The sequence below is a fragment of the Octopus sinensis genome, linkage group LG4 (assembly GCF_006345805.1).
Source record: "Octopus sinensis linkage group LG4, ASM634580v1, whole genome shotgun sequence".
Classification (NCBI taxonomy): domain Eukaryota; kingdom Metazoa; phylum Mollusca; class Cephalopoda; order Octopoda; family Octopodidae; genus Octopus; species Octopus sinensis.
In genome coordinates, this window is record NC_043000.1 from 119,180,336 (window position 1) to 119,190,335 (window position 10,000).

The 10,000-nt window shown below is 35.4% G+C and overlaps 1 protein-coding gene across 1 annotated transcript in view; it reads right to left on the reverse strand.

The window, feature by feature from the left end:
• Positions 1 to 4,882, reverse strand: part of LOC115210852 (chitin deacetylase 7-like) — a 34,466-nt gene extending 29,584 nt beyond the window's left edge. Inside the window, exons 1-2 of the mRNA XM_036502408.1 lie at positions 4,468 to 4,882; positions 4,342 to 4,407 (exon numbers count right to left, since the gene is read on the reverse strand). Of these exons, the coding sequence (XP_036358301.1) occupies positions 4,342 to 4,407; positions 4,468 to 4,790 (389 nt within the window). The 5' untranslated portion in view covers positions 4,791 to 4,882. The remainder of the gene's footprint in view (positions 1 to 4,341; positions 4,408 to 4,467) is intronic.
• Between the last annotated feature and the right edge of the window lie 5,118 nt (positions 4,883 to 10,000).

Genomic DNA, 10,000 nt, shown 5'->3' on the forward strand with positions numbered 1-10,000 from the left:
TCCCAATGCAAAAACGTGTGAGCGCATTCCTCGAATATCGTTTTCGGCAATATTTGCCCTTATACAAAGTTCTTTGTTTCATACCAACTATTTCATTGGTATAAACCACACACGACTGGCATTCAACCAGTAACTAACGGGAAGTTTATGCGTTATACTATGAGATGCTATCTCATGTCCATTGTTATATAATTCTTTCACGCTGTTTATAATTAGTGTATAATCGCCGGAAACAAAAAATGTTGATTTGATAGGACAGCCGTTTGGATTGGTTATGCCAGAATTAAACAATCGTCTGTAATAAGCCATATTAACCTCATCAACTCCGTCGTCAAATGTCAATAGAATTATCTGCGGAGTTGCATACGTTGACAGTGAGCCTGGAATTTCAGGACCAGGACATTTACAATTCGGTAACTTGCAATATTCTGGACGACAGGGACCTGCAAAGTAAAAACAAAAAAAAACATCAAATCAAAAGATGGACTCTATTTTTTAATAAAGGATACGAGCACATATGTCAATAACTCTTATATGGATTGAGACCTAGAGCCATTGATCTTTTACAATAATAAAATAGAAAATAATAAAATAAATCATGAACAGTTTCAGTAAGAAGCATTGGTACGGGGAAGGGGGTAAAAATGCAACTATGTAAAGAATAGGAGAAATCTGTGGAATCAGAGAAATCTGCACAAAAATTTCATTTGTCGTGGCGAGAAAAAATAGGGTGTCGATTTTGAAGGTTGTTCTTCAACAGAGAACGGATGCAGAATGAGCGGTGCTTTATATACATCGTATCTGCAGGGGCGTTTTTGGAGAAGTATATTTGGAAACCATGAACTGTCATTCACGAATCTGATTTCATATAACATGTTTTGCTTATAAAGAAAAATTTCTTATAAACATAGTTTTCTAGTTTTTAAACCTATTTGGAGTCATCGTTTTCGGTGACATTTTTATATATGGAAAATATTACAAAAAATACTTTCATTACAAGTTTTCGCTCTCATTGCTTCCGGTGGCTTTAGTTGTACATATTTAAGACCCAAAATTCCGATTTTCAGGGTTTACTTGAGCAATAAAAAGAATATAAAGAGAATTGCTCAAGAAAACAATCTGCCCTCCAATCCGAGAATGAAGCCATGACTTAATGATTATAAGCCCCGAGTCCTAGCAACAAAAACCACGCTTTACGAAGGCACATACGGTTTTTGTTTTATTTCAAGATCAAACCAGAATTGCAATCAATGAACTAAGTACAAGGTCCTAAACTAATCAAAATTTCATACTGATACCCACTAGAAATCTAAATTGTGCTAAACGAATTAAAATTCCAATTGATATCCGTTATCCTGCAAGTTTTACGCGAGGGATTTTAATCTACAATTTTGCAATTGGCAAAAGCACGTCATTAATCCCATCATCTGGGCACGGACTAGGTACTATTTACCACTGTGTTAAATGCCAATGTCCATTATTCGCTTACTCAGAATAAGACTGGATCATTTCTATCTCAGTTTTTCAAATTTTGAGATAAAGTGAAACATTTTCAAATTTGGTATAGATATAATTTATAACATTGGATCTGATTTTGTTGATCACATATTCCAGAAAAAGTTTAGAAATATGTTACAGAGGTTTAAAAGTTGGATAATTTTTACCCAATCAGGAACAGGATTTGGACGTTGGCATTTTCTGTCTAATAGCTGTCTATCATAATATTACGACTACGAATTTATATTACACAAAATGAAGCGAAACTAAGGTGGAAGTTGTAAAAAGGTTGGAATTTTTAAAATGTTTTAATGAATAAAGTGAACGGTGGAATACGTATTAAACAATTTTAAAAAGAAAAAACCTCAATGAAAAGTTTTTGTGGAAAATTACAAAAAAATAAGTCTGTACTCTATACCATAGTATAGCTTATTTCATATAAACAATACATTTTTATAGCGAAAATTCAATATGAAAATTACAATTTTCGTATCACTTGCGCCATAAGCTCGCAAATACGAGTCATAGAACGATGGATCCCATCGATAGACGTATGCATTCATCAAGCGTGCCCTGACTCCGAGATGGCACCGAATAAAGAAAACGTCATGTCTGGTCTCGCGACACACACCTCCAAAAACTAACTGCTCAGGTAGAAAACACCCTTCTTCGGTTGTATTTACATCTTGACTTTTTCGTCTATCTCAACAATTTTCCCAGGGACCACCTATCTGAACTGGGTTGCAGAGCAGGTCCTCCGTACATAGCTGTTGAAATAAATGTGTGCAGTTGTTCAGAACGGGACTGAAGTCAATTTCTTGACCCACGAGTAATGGAAAAGCAGTACAGTCCCAAGAGGAGGAGTGCCACCTTCCAAGTACGCATCCTTAACTGCATCCTCTCGATTTTCAATTTCTCTAACATACTCGAAAGATTAGGTTGCTATTTAGGTTGAAAAGGTTCAGAAAAACACTCAGTTCAAAATTATGTAAATGCGGTGGTAACGGAACAGCAACCGAAAATACCCATTTCTTAAAAAAGACACACAGGTGACAATGACAAACATTTGATAATACAAACGTTCAGAAGATAGGCACTCGTCAAAGAAAATAGACAGAATAAAATGCACATGGTTGTATTAGCAGACAATTGCATGGCTGTTACTGTGGAAACAAACAAAGTGTCTGTGGCGTTCGACTGGCTAAAATTACCCAAAATTTGCAAATTTTATAAGCTACTAACTTTTTATTTATTAAATTATAGCAAAAATGGCTTCCAATTCCATAATTAGCATACAAAATTATATCAGTACACCAAATTTTAAAATGATTGGAAGAAAAACTTTTTAAAAATAGAAAACTGGCAGAAACAGAAAAGATCCAAACTTCTCGTGGTTTTAGATGAAAATAACCATGCCTCAGTATCAGAACGATTAATTAGACAAATAAAAACATTTTTAAAAATCATTTCAGCATCTTTTACCATAAATGGATAAGATTTTGAAGTTTGGGAATAGAAGCTCCGTCAAAGTCTCATGCCACGCAGAAAGGAAAATGGATAAAATTTTTCTTACATTTTTTTTTTTTTAGTATTTCTGTATTTCATACAACAATAATTACGATTCTGCAAATTCCTTTCCCCCAAAATTTCAATCTCCCACAATTTTTTACCTTCTCTACTCTTTACCTTCCCCATAAGGTATGGAAATTCGAGGAATTGCTTTTCTAAAATTCCGCCAAGAGTTTTAAATAGTGAACTCGTTAGAAATAACATGTTACGTTTGATTACAATGTTACGTATGCTTGACATAATATATTGCTTAAATTTTCATTCCAAATGAATAACTTCAATACTTCGACGTTTTCACAAAACTCATAGCTACATATCTAACTCGTATCTAAAATCTACATGTCTACAAATCGAGCTGTATCTAAAATAATCTATTTAACATATATATGTTTCTTTATTACCCACAAGGGGCTAAACACAGAGGGGACAAAGAAGGACAGACAAACGGATTAAGTCGATTACATCGACCCCAGTGCGTAACTGGTACTTAATTTATCGACCCGAAAGGATGAAAGGCAAAGTCGACCTCGGTGGAATTTGAACTCACAACGTAACGGCAGACGAAATACGGCTACGCATTTCGCCCGGCGTGCTAACGTTTCTGCCATCTCGCCGCCCTAAAATATGTTTCTTTACTACTCACAAGGGGCTAAACACAGAGAGGGCAAACAAGGACGGACAAATGGATTAAGTCGATTACATCGACCTCAGTGCGTAACTGGTACTTAATTTACGTTCTGAGTTCAAATTAAGTACCAGTTACGCACTTCGCCCGACGGCTACGCATTTCGCCCGACGTGCTAACGTTTCTGCCAGCTCGCCGCCTTTCTATTTAACATGTATACAAGATCGTTAACAGGTGGAGAATTATAATTTGAACAGTAAACTCATTAATGCTTTGTACCGTTTAATATTTTAAAGAAAGGTCGTCTGTAAGATGCAAAATGCTTACATAAAACAATATATAATTGCTTGGAGTAAGAAATATTCTAAGCTTAAAAGGTAAGAGAAAGAACAGCAGTTTTGAATAAATACCAAATTCAGAGTGTTGTAAACTGGATTATATATAACTCTAGTTCGACAATCAGAGATCACTTATTTCTTATTGAGTTACTACTGTGGCAAGAGATAAAAACTTCACTGAAAGAAGAGATTTGGTACATAAAATTCTTGAAAATATATTACTCACCAGTGAGTTGTGGTTTCTTGGTAGTTTGAGGATGAGTTGATGGTTTCTTGATAGTTTGAGGATGAGTTGATGGTTTCTTTGTAGTTTGAGGATGAGTTGATGGTTTAGAAGTAGTTTGAGGATGAGTTGATGGTTTAGAAGTAGTGGTTGACAAAATTTTACTTAGTAATGAACTTCGCTTGAAAGTAACTCTGTGAGTGGTAACTACAGACTTTGTAGGTGGTTTGGCAGTAGCTCCAACATCATTGGTGGTTTTTGACTGATCTCTCTGTGATTTGCAATGGTCAACGCCTGGCCAGACACAGACTTTAAGGCTTGGATTGAATTCTAGTCCTTTACCACAATTTTTCAATATACCGTGTTTAGGTCCTGTACAATGATAGAATTTGGAATCGTCTGTTTCATGGCACTTATAGTCACCGGTTTCTGTACAGCTTTCCTGAGAATATGATGGAATAATAAATAAAACATGGAGCAAAATTAATGACAGCCAAAATGTGTGTTGGCGTCTCTGGTAAAAACCTTGAAAGCCCATTTCGATGAACTATTTGTCAATATAAATGTATATATATATATATATTGATTAAAGTGTTAAGCAGAAAGTCTGAAACTTAGGCTGCGACTGAAATTGTTTGATTTCTTCATCGCTTTTAAACACTTTGTAGCGTAAAACAAACCACAATGGCTATTAACGGGGAAGCGGGGGGAAACAGGTATTAATAACCAGTCAGGAAGTATCGCCCACCATTTTCTCTCACGATCAGTGCAGAGAAGAGCCCTGTTGTAAAGAAAGATAGAGAGCAGGTGAGAGAGAGAAAGGAAGAGTGAGAGAGAGTGAAAAGGAGAGAGAAAGAGAGAGAGAGCAGGTTTGTGACAGATTTTTTCCTATTTTTGAGAAGAGAATTGCTTGAGAGTGTAAGGTAGAGTGCAATGTCATGCTTCACAAAGACGTTTTAATTGCAGAAACTACTTCTCAAAATTAGTATCTTAGTATCCTCTATACCAGTGATTACCAAAATTTTTCAGTACCAAGTACCCCTTTTATTTGAATGAGTTTTCCAACGGACCCAATGATATTGAAAGGTTTCTCAGCTTAACGTGTTTACAGATCCCTAGTAACTCCTTTGCGAACAACCCACATATACGATATTCTCGGGCACTGCACAATCGCATGCAGAGCCACAGGTCAAGCTCAGTCATGCGTTGAAAGAAAGAATTTGGCCTAGAGACTTAAAACATTTTTCTATCAATCTCTTTATACATTAATACTTTAGAGACACACAAGCACTCACACACTAGCAGATACATACATACATACATACATACATACATACATACATACATACATACATACATACATACATACATACATACATACATACATACGCACACACATACATAGGAATATCCTGTTGTTTCCCTGTTGTGTCTGTCCCCCCAAAAGCAGCTACAAATTTTTAATTGAATTACTTGGTGTCTCTTAAGTGACAAAATCTATTTTTAATGATAAAAAGTGGATCCATTACAGTTTTTAAGAAGCCAAGACACTTTTACATATTGATTGCTAGGAGGTGAGGCGCGCCTAGCCTTCTTAGCAAGGGGCTCCAATATCGAGATACCTTGGGCAATTGCTCTTTCTGGGCCCCTATAAATCCTTTGAAATATATACACACACAAATAATGATGTAAACTGATTTGGTCACTTAAACGATATGAATCTCTTTTTATGAAATTACCAATTTTCAATACCCATTCCCCCCACTACAACTTCGCTTTGTCTAAAGCAAGATACGACAAGGAAATTACTTTTCTTAGTCCTGACAGTACAGCACTTAATTATAGAAAAAGTAATGAGATTTTAAGTGATAGACGGATTACAAACTTACTTGGTCGGGAAAACATACCAACTAGAAAAGCATCCAGCTAACCCATCAATTTGAATTTTTAAAAAATAAGCAACAACAGGAAATTAGATGCTACAACAAGAACTTTGGTTTAGATAATAAGGGTAGTGGAGGGAATGGACAAGTTGCTTGAGCCGGTAAGCATATGAAAAATACTGGTAATAGAGTCATACCTAATAATCAAGTCATGATTTTGAAAGGCGTTGAGAGAACAGGTAGATTCCGCCCTTACATGCGCCGTAAGTCTGAAAATAAGGACTTGATCTGGTATAACGTTCCCTTCAACTGTGCCATATCCATAAACATATAATGGAAATCTATGACAATTTTAGAAAAAAACTTTCCTGCTTCCCATAGATACAACAGAATTTTTTCCCGTAAGAGAGAATTTCATACTCTACTCTCCCAAATATGGGTACCATCATAGCAAGGTCAAATAAAAAGAATATTAAATTAGCAAGAAGTAGTAATAATAATAATGTTAGGAGAGTATTGTAGTTCGTTTGAAGCATTGTGTATTGTTTGTAAAGAATAAAAAGTTTTGAATGGTATAACAATGCACTATAATACAAGCAATGGGCTATATATCATCCATAGTCTGATATGATATTTCGGAATAATATTCCTTCTTCAGATATTCTTAGATGGAGTCGCTGCTATAATCGGTTTTCCAACGGCTTTTCTTTTTTCTTTTCTTTTTTTTTGAAGCGTCTCAGCAGTGGTCTCACGATGCTCCTTCCGGAATTCCTCATGAGAAGTGCATGAGGTTGGCCATGTCTCAATCTCGTGTGTGCTGGTGCATCCGTAGCGCTGCTTCTAAGTTACGTATTATACGTATTATACGCAGCTTCCTTTTTTCCCTTCTTTTTTTCTTTTTTTTTTTTCTTATAAACAACAGATGAACATATTATCAAAAGTGAGCCTACACGCATCCAGATGTATATAAATAATGTATTGATTACCAATCTCCAGCCTGTTGTTAATTTGGGGCCCTAGTCTGCGTATGAGTATAACTTCCTTAATTCTTAAATTACCCAAAATGTCTTTCCTTGGCCTCAATTGTGACTGTTATGCTTTTGTCGGTGTTCCGGCATCTGGCTAGATGTTTTCTGAAGGAGGAAGCTCTCGTGTTCAGATGTTCTTTGATGCGGACGTGTAACGATCTTGTGCTACTCACATAGAACTTGTTGCATTTGTTACATTGTATTCTATACACAACATTAACCCGTTGGCATAAATCTGTCACGGATGGGACAAGTTTGTTAGTGTACGTTGATTGTTGTCCCTTGTCAACACTAACTTGAACCCCTCCAATGTGAATAATAATATTAATGTTGACGTAGAAAATAGAAACAGCAGTACCAATGCTTCTAATATATACAATATAGACTGTAGCCCTGAGGTCTATACTAGCACAGGGATTACTGATTCGCCTGATTATGCTGGAATGAGTGTGAATGATACAACAATTGAAGGATGGAGAGATATAGCCGGATATGAAAATTATACATACAATATTAGTAGCATGGTTAATATTAATAGTAATGTTAATAACAATAATGGTATGAATATCAATAATATTAATAGTAGTAATTTTCCTAGTTGTAATTGTAGGGTTAAATCTGACTGTCCATTATTAGGCCGATGTCTAATCCAAAACGTAATCTATATGTGTACTATCACAACTGTAGCTGGTAACTGGTAACTTAGCTTCTTCTCCTCTCTTCTTCTTCTTCTTCTTCTTCTTCTTCTTCTTCTTCTTCTTCTTCTTCTTCTTCTTCTTCTTCTTCTTCTTCTCCTTCTTCTTCATCATCATCATATACAGGATATTCAATAAATATGAAAAAATGCATTAATAACCATTTTTCATCTTTTAGGCTAAAAAATAAGGCCAATTGTACGTCCTTATCTAGCAAGATTTGGGAAATGAAGGAAAGCGGAATCGGATTTAGCTTTAAATGGGATAGTATAAAGAAAGCGCAACTTTATAGAGACGGTCGGTATGGGTGCGAGCTGTGCTCTATGGAAACTTATGAAATTTTTAAGTATAGGGACAAGAGCAACTTGGTTAATTATAGATTATACCTAAGGGTATCATGCGTACATAGTGTTACCCGTACATTTAAGTATTTTCGAAATTAGCGTTTATAGGTGCTGCACTTGAACCTGGACACGAGAAATTAATTTTAGTGTCGTATATGATGTGAACTTACCCTCTAGTACTATATATAATAAGTTATATATATTTTCTTACTGTTCTCTATAATTTCTTATTATTGCGTTTTCTTATTTTGATATCTTTACCTATTAACTTCTCATCTCTTGTAAGTTATTAATGTTCATAAAGAGAAATATAAACTTTGTAGTTACTTGAGTCTAGAAGAGTTGATTATAACTTGCCCATTTCTGTATATTTGCATGTGTGCACATAGTTAAATATGTGTATGTATCTATGCACAACTTATTTTTCTGATTTGTTTCTTCTGATTCTTAGCTTATAACTAATATGAAGATAGCATGATTTATGGCACCAGTATTCCATAAGTAAATACCAAGAGCAATCTTTATAGAAATCACCTCATAAATAAATAATTAAGTACAGGTATGAATATTAAACTAATTCTATGTAATCTTCCCTTTCTAATGTTGAAAATTGATATATATATATATAGGCGCAGGAGTGGCTATGTGGTAAGTAGCTTGTTTACCAACCACATGGCTCTGGGTTCAGTCCCACTGCGTGACACTTTGGGCAAGTGTCTTCTACTATAGCCTCGGGCCGACCAAAGCCTTGTGAGTGGATTTGGTAGACGGAAACTGATAGAAGCCCGTCGTATATATGTATATATATATGTGTGCGTGTGTGTGTTTGTCCCCCTACCATTGCTTGACAACCGATGCTGGTGTGTTTATGTCCCCGTTACTTAGCGGTTCGGCAAAAGAGACCGATAGAAAAAGTACTGGGCTTACAAAAGAATAAGTCTCGGGGTCGAGTTACTCGATTAAAGGCGGTCCTCCAGCATGGCAGCAGTCAAATGATTGAAACAAATAAAAGAGAGTAAAGAGTAAGAGATATATATACACAGTTTATCTATTCTGGTTATAATATCATTTTTAGTAATCTTCAGTTTTATCTTCAACAACATAACAATATTGATTATATACAATCATCCTTTGTAACCCATGATAATTTCCTCTGTATTAACATCATAGGTTTTATTAGCGTCTTGCCCCTTTAACTGGTAATTAACATCTTGATTTAGGGTCTTATGACCACACCCAATACTTATGACCACACCCAACAATAAACTGTCAACTCACTCTGTCTATCCAGATACACTGTCCTCTAGCCTTAGATTGGATAGTTGACTAATAAATTAAAAGTGAACCACAATCATTCACAAGCTATGACCCTAACAAACTTCATAGTTCTTAGGAGTGTAGTATATTCTGAGTCGCATTAGTAGCAACAAGGACTTTCTCCCTCCTCTTGCTGTTAGAGAATTTGAGTAAAATTATATTAATCGTCCAACTGATTAAAAATATCTACTTATTTATGAAGCTGAGAATAGCCTTGCATTTAAATTAATGTCATGATTGCATTATTCAATTAAATGGAACCGCTTGAAACGGTTGTACTGCATCACTACTTGACATCCCGTTGCTTATTTTGATTTTATTCACCTTACTTTGAGCTGTACGGATAACACTGCACTGGCTTGGTGCTTCGGACTTAACTCATGGCGGGGACCCATTATATATTCAGTGGACCCATTATACACAAGAATTAAAGTCTTAGAAAATTACCAAATTTAAATCTCAAAACCCATCAATTTCTAAT